Raw genomic sequence first — 13438 nt, forward strand, 5'->3', positions numbered from 1 at the left:
CCATTATACTTCTGTGGGACCAATGTTTGTGAGAGACTGCTCACTGAGATTTGGGGAGTGCTGTTTTTACTCTGCCATGCTTAATAAAGTGTATGTGGCGGAGAACATAAGGAAATAGTGTCAGTGCCATTCCCCATAAAACAAACAAACAGGAAAAAGTGCCCAATGCTAAATCGGGGGACCAGGCAGTCTGATTTATCTTTTTTTCTTAACGAGCTTCAGTATCTACATGGGAATTTGAAAAAAAAAATAAAAAAACTAAAAAAAACCCCACACATTCCCAGAGGAAGCTAATTAAATATTCTCTCCACCTCCTTCCCCTTATTCATTCGCTCCGTTTCTTTCAATTGGCAGGGTCCCATGGCGACCATCCTGGAAGAAAAGCATCCTCTGTAGCAGCCGCACCTCGCCATAGCAACCAGGACGTCAGCGCCGGCAGCCGAACCCCGCAGCAGGCCGAGGGGCGGCCCTGCCCCCCGGGGCCTCCCTCCACTATCCCCGGGGCCGCCCCCGGGCCTCCCCTCCCCAGCCCCCCGGGCCGCCCCCCCTGCCCCCGGGGCTCCTACCCCCGGGGCCCTGCAGCGGGCCGGGGGCGAGGGCGGCCCCGCCGCCGGCGGGGTTTTGGGGGGTGCAGCCGGTGCCCGCCCCGTCGGGGCTGCGGGGGGCGGGCGGGCGCGGCGCCGCTGTCCGTGGTGCTGCCGGTCCCCGGCGGGGCGTGGGACGGGCATCCCGCGGGGCGCGGGGAGGAGGGGAGGGGAGGACCCGGGGCGGCTGGGTCCTGGAGAGGGACAGCCACATGATCCGCATCCCACATGACACAGAAAGAAACTGGTGGCAGCAGCCAACGCTGCGAAACGTCATTTTTTCCTCCGTCAAAGAAGAGGGGTAGAATACCCCATCCCTCCCCCTCAGCCAGATTGACAAATATCCGGGCAGAGGCGGCTACAGATGTGAATATACGGCGTGGTTTCCAGCGTGGTTGGCGCCTTCCCAGGGATGCCTTCACTTGGGATTACAAACAGAGAAAGGACGAGACCGGCGCCTCTGGGATTATGCTTTGGAGCAGGTATGTGGATGGATAGTTGCCGTGCGGAACAGTGCTGTGGCTAAAGGGATAGTTCTCTTTGCAGAGACAAGCGACGTGATCTTTTCCAATAAATTATCTCCTGTGTGTTTACTTACGTGCATTTAAAATCCTTGGGTTTTAGCAAGGAGGACTCATTCCTCAGAAACCAATGCTCTGCGGGGCTTGAATTTTAAGCTGATTCTGCTGAAAGCAGAGAGGTGTGTAGAACTACGGCAGAATAACTATCTGTATTTTCTGCACAAATATACATTCTGTCTATCTATATTCATTGTTTTTAAATTATGCCACTTATTTGTCTTAAAACAATCCCCCCAGTATCATCAGTTCAATGGAAGCAGAAAATTACTTTTACTGAGATGGAGCAGACCAATCTACCCATCGGGGTTTTTTTCTCTCTGGATACATTCAAACAGCTTCTTCCTTCCTTGTGCAATTGCACTAAAACAGCTGCTTTTATATTTTTCAGTCATTAATTTGAAATCATCCTTCCTGAAAGCATTGTCTCCCTTTTTCTGTGTGGGTGCCTGGATGCAGCTACTTAGGGAAACACCACAGGTGTAGTAATCTTTGCTTATCTGTAGCCGGCAGAGGCAAGAAGGCTATTCTGTTTTTGCTAATTCAGGCACATACTCTCTAAGAATGCATAGCAATATTTTTCATTTATCAAGCTGGCTTCCAGCATGTCAAACAGTATGTTGGCTCCATAGAGTAGTGGAGAAGTTAAACTGCCTTCTGCTTTCAAAAGACCATTTGTGTGTATGAGGCAGGATTCATAGCCAATTCCTTCTGGCAAAGGTTTTCAAATGTGGTTCTTGAAGATTTGTTGTCAAAGCCACTGTTAATCACTTAAACAAGTGGCTTGGTTTGCAGAAAAATTGGATGCCAACCCATAGGCATCTTTAAAAGCTAATCTTTATTTGGGTGTCTAAATACGGATTTTTGGAAGCTTGATTTATGAGTTTATTTTAAACATCCTGGTCTCAGATGAGTCAGTAGGGGAGGAATTTCTATACCTTAGACACGTTTGGGGAGCTCTGCTCCTTAGCTTAAAGTAAGAGCTTGCAGAGTCTTACTCCGCCGCAGTTCTCCTGTGAAGTCTCTGTTTGCAAGAGCTGTGCAGTCCAGTTTTCCCATCTGGGTCACACCATATAATCTCCCTCTGCATTTTCCTTTTCAGCCCCACAAGGCATCCTCCCTCAGGTATTTAACAATTTAGAGAGCAATTTCAACTAGACAATGCAGAATAACCCCCAATACCCTCAAGTAGAGTCTGCTCCCCCACTCCCCACCACAAACACAGTTGTCCCAGCACCAAAACATGACACAGTGCTTATGTGTTTGGGACGTCTCCATTCCAGCAGCTCCCATTATTCCCTAGGCTCTCCCTCTGAACAGGCAGCCAACACAGTTCTTGTAACTGGCACCTTGCCCAAGAAGACATCTCCAATTGTGGAGTTATCAGCAGGCCAGCATCTTGTCTCAGTGGCTTTGTCTAGCTTGCTTTTGTCCTCCCTGAGCCTAGCTCAGCTGGGAGATCCCTTCCAGTAATTATCTCTGTGTCAGGCATTTCCAGCCTGACTATGGGCTTTGAATGGCCTTCAGCCCTCCCAGCTTCTCCAAGAAAGTTACTATAGGAAGACTACGAAATGCTTTCACTAATGGCCACAACCTCTGATGGAGGCTCATGGGAATGTTCTCCTACTGCTCATTCAGGTCTCCTCCTCTTATCCCTATCTAACAAGTCATCCTGGAAGCATCTTCCAATCTCTAGCAACAATATCCCTGGTGTGATTATTAGCCACCAGTGCCACCCCACTCGCTGTCACTATGCCTGGCACAGGTGACCCGTGTCATGTGAGCACTAGATCTGTGTTACTGAAAAGCATCAAGAGCCATCTGACAGGCATTCTCACATCCCAGTGCAAAGATCCTGTTACCATATTAACTTCTTGTGTGCTGAGAAAGCAGCTCTTACAAGATTTAATATCAAAAATTCATTTCTGTATGACGTTTTCATATAGTGGCAACAAACAAAAAACCAACCCTAAGGTTCTCCTAGGAGGAGAACCTTTGCTCACTGCTAGTGAGAGGGTGAGCTAAGCTGCTGGAGTTCTCACTGAAGCTGCTGGCATGTTTTCCTTGCGGGGGAGAGGATACTCGGCAGGGAGAGGGTGAGAATTTCCAAGAGATGGGCAGAGAAATCAGCCAAGCAAGAGATTCACCACAGCTTATCTGTCAACACCCACCATGGCAAACCAGCCCTGGTAAGGTCTGTGTTCCTCACGTCAAGCAGAAGAGCGTGCTGTGTTGTGGGCAGGGTCTGGTGTTGCCAAAAATTAATGTAAGTGTGTGGGAGAGATCATCTATTTTTACCTCTGAATCAGGGAAGGGTCCAGCCTAGCCATATTTAAGGACAGTCTCAGTCCCCATTAACGAAGGTAGGCAGCCTGCAAAGGTATATTTCAAGCTTCTCCACGCTCTTGAACAACTCCAGTAGGTGGAACCTATTTTGACAGCAGAGTTGGAAATTAGGTCAGTCCCTCTCCTCCTTGCTCCCACTTTTTCATGCCCCCACAGTCACACTGGGCATAGATCTGAGTTCTGCCATCATTTTTAGATCAGTGCTAATCTAGAGTTTTGCCTACTAGTCACAGCAGCAGGAGGATAGAATAAAGCTCTGAGACACTTAAAACTCTGTGGGTCTTTCCTTTGGCAGAGAAGAGTTACATCTGTAACAGGAGACTCATAACCACTGTGTACCTTTGTGAAGAGTGTGTTGTGCTAATTATGCTCACGAGGTAGTAGCCAGAGCACCATGATCTATGTGTCTCCTATGATTAGCCAGACTAGGCCATGGGCAAGAGCAGAGGAGACAGATGGGAGAATCAGGCTGTCCAAAGATCATGGCAAACCCAGCAATTCATTCAGCACAGCCCAGGTCTGTGGAAGGAAGGCTGTGTCCTCCCTGGGCCTTACGGATGACCCTACCCAACAGCCACTGGAAGATTGATTTCGCACTGTAGGTGACCCTGCCTATCTCTTCAGAAAGGTCATCCTCTCTACAGATCTGAGGGTTGCAAACCGCATGCGTGCTTCAGCATAAGCTGTAGTTGAAGAGAGTTACAGCTGGTCCCTCACTCTGCAGATGCTGATGAGGTGAGGGTGTCTAACTGGGTAGTGGTGAGCACAAATCTAGCTCATATTTTATCACTATCTGTCCCTGAACCAGAGCATGGTGTTGGGTACAAGTGGAAGCCATGGTTACTGTAAGGACTCCTTCCCACTGCCAACAGAGAACCCGTGGTTTTGAACCCTGAATGTTCATCAAAATCATGCCCCATGGATTTACCCTAGGCCAGGCCTCAGACCCAGTGCTACAGGTCTGCAGCCAGGGTAGTTACTCCAGATGTGAGCTGATAGACCCAGAAGCAATAGATGGACCTTGTTCTTGGCCTAGTTAGTTATTGCGTGGCTCACCACTTACTAAGCTCAGTTAATAGGGTAAAGCTGAAAAAGGATTCCTCCTCAAGCAATCACTACAAGAAATATAAATTGTCCCCAATCTCAGCAAGTGTTGCACTACTATGTCCTTGTTCTCATCTTTAATACCTCGTTAAAATAAGCAGGAAAGAACATGAAGAGTCAACAAAGGTTGATGACAAAGACACTGTATAGCTGCCCTTACTTTCCTCAAGCATACAGCAGAAAAATTTTGTTTAGACTCATGCTCATGCAGTAGCCGAGTGTACCATATATCCTTTAGATGTCTGGAAATTAAGAGCATTTCCTTCCTTTATTTGATACCTTCCATATTTCCTACTCCCATGGCCCCCACACTGCAATACAGGCTAGGCTCTCAGATGCTGATACAAGATACAATAACGTACATTGACTTACATCATCTGTCCAATTCAGAAGCTTTTACGATAAGTTGATCTGAGACCACACTGGCACTGAGAGCTTCATCCATGAAAGAGCCTATCCACACTTCTAGTCAAGTCATCTTTAGCTACCCATGCTGCAGAACAGGAATCTCCACCAGCCGGGTAGAGCCAGGGAGCAGGCAGCAATGTATGAAATATGGGTATGGATCTTAAAAGTTTTATTGCATTCAAAGCATTTCATTCTCCTGATTAAAGAGTGGCAGATGTCTTCTATCCCCATGCACTGGAATGAAGAGAGCGAGGAAGAACACACTTCACCCCAAGAGATTTTCAGGCTTTGCTTAGAAGAGCCGCCCAGATAATAGAAAGGCTTCGTAAGAGGAACAGGGAGAATAGCTGAGCATTTTTATGAGCACTAGACCAGAGAAAAGAACTGGCAGGGAATCCGTGTGCTTACAAAAGCATGTGTATCCGCATTCCTCCACTGGAAGCAGAAGTACTAAATGGCCTCAATATGTACCCAGACATCTCTGCATAGCAAGAAACACAGAGAGGTTAAAAGACTCTGTGGTCTTCTATAGAAGGATTACGAAATTGAGACGATGCACGCACAGGGGAGTTAATTTGAATTTAAGCAGGGATGAATGTCACCTTCTAGCATCTTACACTCTGACAAAAGCCCTCCTATTCTCGTTCAATTTACCACCACTTCTAATGTTGATTAAACTCAGTTAGATGAAGCATTCTTCTTCCAGTCTGGCAGCTATTCCTGAGATATTCTTCAGAGAGGGAAGCTTATGGAGTAAATGACCAGTCTAATGTCTTCGAAATAATTTGCTGGGCCAAAGCTTGCCTATTGTTTTGCAGTTATGATGAAGAGAGGTAAAATATGTTCAATAAAAAAAGACCTTCTGCTAGTGCTAGGTTAAGCAATGTACGATTACCTGTTTCTTTAGCTAGCTTTTAAATCCTTAAAAACAGTTGTTTGGGAAAAATATTATTCTTTTGATTAAACATTTTAAAAGCCATTTATTGCATTCCTTTGTGAATCTTATTAGGTTTTACTCTTCCAAATTGCAATGGACACTACATTTCTAGACAGGACAACAAACATGCAAGCACATAGTAAATATGCCATATGGGCTTTATGCAACAGCAAAGTAAACATGGCAGTGATTTTATGAAGTTCTCGTGGATCAAGTACTTCTTCTCTAACAGATCTGTTTTGGAGAGTTAGTAAGAATATGTTTCCCTTGTTATCAACCCAAAGAGATGTCCCTGAGAATGGAGTGTTTGGGTCTTCAAACTGCAAATTGAGGTCCATAAAATAAGAACTGTGGCACCAGGAAATCCCTCTTTGATGATTATGAGTCATTTCACATGCCCTTTTTTTTTCCAAGCAAATGCACAAAATTTAGGGGTTTAAACAGAAATACAGGAAGTCCTTGAAGGACTTAAATACAAAGTCCTAAAAGGATTCTGAAATGTTCAAAAGAAAAAGCGAGATTTTTGGCATTGCTGCATCCATGGATACTCACAATTCCTAGGAGGTGTCCTTTCACTCAGCTCAGTGTTGTATAGGTTTGAAGCGAAAATCCAACAAAAGCATTTTTGTTAAATGAAAATGTCATTAGGCCTCACATATTTGCTGTATGTAATTTTTACTTTTTGTGTTTCTAATACCTGCTTATTGACCTGCAAGGCAGAGGGAGACTAAAGAGCTCATCGCTATTTTCTTATGGATCTGATATTTGCAGATTGAACAGTTCACTAACACTTAAATCATATTTCAGTGAATGATGCAGCAAACAGGGACATGGGAACTGGAGAGTCATAATGTAGCAAGATACAGAATCTCTAGTTATTTTCATCCTAGACCCATACAGAGAGGTGCGTATGCTGAGCTTTTCACGCTCATGTTGCCATTAGGAGCATTACTCATAATGCAGAGGTTTAAGTCTCCACTATAAAAAACAGACTTGCTCACAGAAGAAAAAGATATGCCAGACCATAGACACTGAAGTTCTTAGTGCTAAATCAAGGCACAATCCTGATCTCAGTGCCACCTAGGAAAAATAGGGTTGAACAGAGATCAGCTTCTGGTCCATTAGAAGGAAAAATTAAAAAATTCTCTATGACTAGGAATGCCGGACTCTCAGAGCACATTGGTTAATCAGAAAGCATTTACTTTTTAAAAAAATAAAACAAGTAATTGCTGTTCAACCAGAGCAACCCTATGCTCAGGGTAGTTAAAGTCCCTATTATTGCACTTATATTTTCACCTGGATCTTGTGGGCAGTGGGCTGAAGGACTTTGGATTTTTCTAATGAAGAAAGAATCACAAAATGTAGTATTACTTGCACCTGTGTTTGGTGCCACTTTTGTTTTACCATCCCTGTAGGTATTTAAAAGATGTGTAGATGTGGTGCTTAGGGACATGGTTTAGTGTTGGACTTGATGATCTTAAGGGTCTTTTACAACCTAAATGGTTCTATGACTCTGTTTGCAGATTACCTGCGTTCTCTGGTAAACAGTGGTTGGGCTGACTTCTAGGCAAAATGCAACAGAAAAAAGTACTAATTGAGTGCTACAACCCTGTAATTATTTTTGGGTTTACTCACCTGCATAACTAAATGTCTCAGGTCTGAAAAGGCATGGACAGCAGATTTGGCTTACCAGGAGAAATATCATGAGAACAGTGTTAGCAAGTCTGAATACTTTAAAGGTCAGTTCATTCTTGTACCTGACTTCCACTACTCTTCAATATCAGTCAAGGGATTTCATCTGGTTATTCTTCTACTGAGCTTAATTTGTGCAGTTGGCTGTTTTTAAATGGCACATACTTCTGCATGGCAAGAAGGGAAGTTAAGGAAGAAAATTAGCCCATAATCTTCTTTTCTATCTGGTTAATAGGCTCCACATGTACTAATCTATTACAGATAATTCTAACATGTAATTTAGCAGGTTGTACTGTCAATTAATCCTGCCACTCTGCCGGAGACAGCAGCCCAAATACCCTGCAGACGGCTGATGATGGCACGGTATCTCCAAAGGAGCAGATCTACCCGACAGAGGGTGGGGAAAGGCAAACAGGACTTGTCTGAGACACCAGGAATCATGTACTACTAAGAAAATTTTGAGGGAAAGCAGCTAAGGATGAAGGGACAGCAAAGGCCAGGCTGGGCAGCACTGCACAGCCCTCCAGCAGAAGACAGGACGAGGGGCAGATGGTGCCCCTTGCAGGCAGTTGACAACTCAACCACCATGACACCCACTTCTGGGTCTCACTACCGATGTCTCTGAATGTTACTTTGACAGGAGGGTGCCATGCAAAATTCTTAGCTTAACACACCCCGCTGAAACAAACCCACTTGTTACTAGCCTCAGACTGCTTCAGCTATGAGTCCTACTTAACCTGAGCCATGTGTTCGGCTCCCAGACACTACCTGCATGCAAGGGCTGCTAAATAAGGTGAGCTACTTTGGGAGCAGCATTGGGGATTCACACATTGACCCACTTTCCAATGATGCAGAGCCCGCGGCTGGGCACAGTGCAAGGCACGGAGGAGAGGCACAGCAGGGTCCTGTGGCAGCCCGGCTGTGGCTACGCAGACTGGCTGTGTCCGTGCAGCTGTGCCACATGGTCAAACACACTGCACTTTCAAGCAAACTAAATTTATGTCTGTGCTGTGGAGCTGACTCTACACCAAGCCTGTCCATGTGAAACACGCGATGTTATCTTAAGCACAACTAATGAGTACAGGGTCTAAAAAGCTAGAGAGGAAAAAAAAATCCCTAACCACATAAGGCAATTTTCCTCTTCCACATCTGACTATTTTTTTGCATTGCATTATAGAAGATGACATGCAAAACAGCGCAAGGAGCAAGTTCCCAAATTCATCTAGCAGCTTTGCGCTTTCAGGCTCCCCTCCAAGGAGGCAGCAAGGAGAAAGCAATTGGCAATAGATGCAGAGTTAGAGTAGACAGAGCAAAATGCATCAGCAAAACACTGAAAAAAAAACCCCACACAGAAAGCAAAGCTGGGAATTTGGATCACTTGGAAAGCGCAGGAGGATGGTGGTGGCTTTTTGAACTTATACATCTGGCTTCTAGGAAGAACTTTTTGATCTTCTGGTCATTAATTAGATCCAGCTTTATCTTGCACAGTATAAAGATTCTGCAGTTAAGCATTCACAAAATATACCCACAGAAACAGACTTTATATTTCTAATGAGTAAGAGGCTTTGTATGTCAACACCATGATTGACAGGACACTTTTCGGAGCATCAGACCCCTGCACAGTGTTTCTACATACATAGGCACTAATATTAAGCATTTTTACATTTTATCCCGGTGATAGCCTAGGACCAACCCAACCATGTAGCTAAATCCAAGACTGCAAGCACTGTTGAGCAAGATAGCCATTCTTGTCTCACTCCTCGTTAAAACAGGAGGTCATAGCTATCACATACTGAGCTGTGTACCAAACCCAAAACAAAAGACCAGCTACAATTTCATCTCAGAAGCTCTGTTTTGGTGCTTGCTCAGAAATACAAAGGTCACTCAAGCATCCAGGCACGTGAAAAACACCGTCTCAAACATAGACAGATTACAGACTGTGTTAGCATTAAAGGAGGGGTGGTGTAGACAGCAATGGGAGTCCACGATGGATGCCTGCTCTGTGCTACTTTAGAGAGGTAAACACTGAGAGCTCCCAGGTTCAACTACTGTCCATCTGGAACGGGGAGCTGTTTGGCAGCTAACAGAGCCATAATCCCCTTTAAACCCAGTCCTAACCTCTTCTTTTTGCCTCGGCCTCACCAATTTGGTGACATTCACTACCCGGCCTCAGAGCCAGGAAGGCCGTGCTATCAATGCCCAGGCAAGGCAATGTCTGTGCAGGTGATGGCAAGGACGAAGGGCCACAAGGCTCCGGGAAACAAAGAAGGGGACCTACTTGAATGGAAAAAGGAGCGAGTGGGGGAATGTGAGCTGAGACATTCACATTTAAGAACAGGGCTTGGCCTCATCTGGCAACGCCTGCACCCCTGCAAACCCACAGCTCATGCCAACAGAGAACTCCTGAGCTCAGAAATTTGACACACCCCAAGGCCAAGGCAAGGTGACTGGTCCCTTCCCAGAGCTGAGCAAGGGCCTCCTCGTGGCAGAGCTGGGGGCAGAGGTTCAATGTGGTGTGTTACAGAGTCACAGACTGGTAGGGGTTGGAAGAGACCTCTGGAGATCATCTTGTCTAACCCCCCTGCTTGAGCGGGGACACCTAGAACAGGGGGCACAGGACAGCATCCAGGCGGGTTTTGAATGTCACCAGGGAAGGAGACTCCACACGCTCCCTGGGCAGCCTGTTACTCTGTTCTGTTGTTGTCAGTTGCTCATGGCAACCCTTCAGCTGCCCCTCGGGTCACCCACAGACCTGCAGAGCACTCAGGTCAGTGGAGGATAAGCTACACTCCACAGGTTGAGCTCTGAAGAGTCAGACTTGCTGCTTGGGAGGTCCTTGACCAAGGTAAGGACACTGACCCTCTCCCCGGATTTTCTCCAGAGCATAGAGATCCTCAACAGCTGACAGCAGTTGTGTCTAGTGACAGTTCAACCAACACACTAGGCTCAACTGCTGGAAGTCAAAAAGCTCCTCCTACCTCCCAGCTGCCTGAGGGCATTTCCCTCCTTCTCCCCCAGAGTTTTCCTTCTACATCAGAACTCAGCCATTGATAAAAACTGTCCTGCAGGTCTGGGGGGGAGGGTCTTGTGCCACCTTGTTCTCAGGGTGACAGAGGGAAATGCTACCTTTCATGGGGCAGGTGACTAACGAGGCACCTGTAACGTGAGGGGACAGCATTGATGTTCAGGAGAGACTCTTTAAGTTATACAACGTCCAGCTCTCGTGAAAATTTTCTCATTCTGGAAAGGCTGAGGAGGATTCATGGTGAGAAGCGCCCACCCAGCTTGGTGCCAGTCCTGCCACTGGGCAAATCTTGCCTTCGCGTTCAAACCCAGGCCTCGCTTACCTTCCAAAATTATGTCCAGAAACAAAAAGATTCAGGGAAACTAGAGATACTAACACCAACGTTGCTAATGATTGGATGGGAGCAGGGTTTGGCTGCTAGTATCCTTATCAGCAAAGATGCTGTCAACATGGAAGATATTGCTTCCCATTCCACCTCTCGGTCTAAGGAACACCTCCTTTGTCTATCTACTTGACAGATTCATCCCAAGTCAAGTGAGCAGGGACACTGGTGGTCTAGTTTTTTGCAACTGCCATGGACACCGGGAAGTGCAGCTCATTTCTGGGACCAAGGGGTTATACTGTGCCCATGCAGTTCTGCAGGTCACCAGCACTGCTGAACCTGCACCTCAGCCTCTATCTGTGAAAGGGACATTTATCCTTCAGAGGACAGAAATGCCTATCCTAAAAGAGTCAGGCCGTTAATAAAAATCTGCACAACAGCTTAATGGCCTCTGCTGCACCAGCTACTCTCACCATATATCTCCGAACCTTTCTCTGAAATCCACTACTTCAAGTAGTAATCTACTACCTAGATGTACTGTCTTTCATTGGTCAAGGTAGGTTTTTCACACAGTCTCGTTAAATAGAGCCTTTTCTCTTCTCTCTTTATGCAGCCTGAGGAAAAGTCGTGGCCATGTTTGCCCACAGCATGGATAACAGCAGCGGTCCTTTTGTCCTCCCTACCTTACTGCTCCTGCTGCACAACAGGAGCTACCCTGAAACCTCCACCCCCACTTCTGGCTATGAGATGATGGCGTCACCCACAGGACCCAGCTCAAGCAGGAACCACACTGTCTTGCACTATGAACTGAGGCCGGAGGAAATTGCAGCAGCCAGCGTGCTTTTGGGAGCGCTGTGGCTAGTTTCTGTCTTTGGAAACTCCCTTGTTTGCTTAGTAATCCACAGGAGCAGGAGGACACAGTCCACCACCAACTACTTTGTTGTTTCCATGGCTTGTGCAGACCTTCTCCTCAGTGTGGCAAGCGTGCCCTTCGTGCTGCTCCAATTCACCTACGGCAGGTGGATGCTGGGGAATGTAATGTGCAAGCTGATAAGGTACATACAGTACCTCACCCCGGGAGTCCAGATATACGTGCTCCTCTCCATATGTGTGGATCGGTTCTACACTATCGTCTACCCGCTGAGCTTCAAAGTGTCAAGAGAAAAAGCCAAGAAAATGATTCTGGCCTCTTGGCTTTTTGATGCTGCCTTTGCATCACCCATTTTCTTCTTCTATGGCTCCAACAGTGATGACCACTGCAACTTTTTTCTCCCCGATTCTTGGGAAGGAGCCATCTATGGTATCATCCACCTCTTGGTGCTGTTTTTGATCCCATCCATCCTCATTATCTTCTTCTACCAGAAGGTCGTCAAGTACATTTGGAGAATAGGCACCGGTGGCATGACTGTCAGGAGGACAATGAATATTGTCCCAAGAACAAAAGTGAAAACCATCAAGATGTTCTTAATGTTAAACACCGTGTTCCTCCTGTCCTGGCTCCCTTTTTATGTGGTACAGCTGTGGCACCCACAGGAAACAGACTACAGAAAGAGCTCCTTGGTTTTCCTGGCCATCACCTGGATCTCTTTCAGCTCTTCAGCCTCTAAGCCAGCCCTCTACTCTGTGTATAATGCCAACTTCAGAAGGGGCATGCAAGAAACTTTTTGCATGTCTGCCATGAAATGCTACAGAAGCAATGCATACACCATCACCACCAGCTCCAGGATAGCCAAAAAAAATCACGTTGGGATCGCAGAAATCCCAGCTCCGGCCAAAACTGTCACCAAAGAATCTATCTATGATGCTTTTAACAGAGAAGCCAAGGAAAAAAAGCTTGCCTGGCCTATTCAGTCCAATCCCCCAAATACCTTTGTCTAGTTGCCTTCATTGCTTTGAAAAATTACAACGTACCCCCAGAGCAAGAAGCTTTCTCTCCGTTTTGAGCCTATCTACAGTTCCATATTTTTAACACAACTTTTAGGGATGAAAATAAAATGGTTTATTTTATTAAATGCCTTGATTTTGATGTGTCCAGTCTATTTCATTTCAGTTACATTCTGGTTTTCGGAACTACTCTCCCTGAATCACGAGCATCATTTTTTTACAGAACAGAAAAGCTCTCAAGCTCCCTGTGTGTAGGGGAGAAAGGGAAAGGAAAAACACTGCTCTTTTTGATCCTTGTACATTGGCTGCCCTGTGTAAATGCAAAGCCACGCAAAGACATCTATACTTCCTTTCTTTATATCCTTAGGAATACTTTTGCCCTGGGGTTTCCCTTCTTTTTCAGACCCCACAGGCAAGATGTCCATACGTGGGCACCGCTGGCATCATTCTGAGCCCACCATCAGTGGTAATATTCCCACTGCCCCAGAAAGGTCAGCATCAGGCCACTGCTGAATGCTTTTGCGTCTTCAGTGCGGCACCCCTCCAGAGGTCTCATGG

At 46.1% G+C, this 13438-nt stretch overlaps 1 protein-coding gene across 1 annotated transcript; it reads left to right on the plus strand.

The window, feature by feature from the left end:
* Window positions 1-829: 829 nt before the first annotated feature.
* GPR19 (G protein-coupled receptor 19) lies at window positions 830-13004 on the plus strand. The gene is made up of 2 exons (XM_075081976.1): window positions 830-1066; window positions 11610-13004. Exon 2 carries the CDS (start codon window positions 11630-11632, stop codon window positions 12872-12874), a length of 1245 nt encoding a protein of 414 aa, XP_074938077.1. The 5' UTR covers window positions 830-1066; window positions 11610-11629; the 3' UTR covers window positions 12875-13004.
* Window positions 13005-13438: the final 434 nt, after the last annotated feature.

The sequence above is a fragment of the Phalacrocorax aristotelis genome, chromosome 1 (assembly GCF_949628215.1).
Source record: "Phalacrocorax aristotelis chromosome 1, bGulAri2.1, whole genome shotgun sequence".
NCBI classification, from domain to species: domain Eukaryota; kingdom Metazoa; phylum Chordata; class Aves; order Suliformes; family Phalacrocoracidae; genus Phalacrocorax; species Phalacrocorax aristotelis.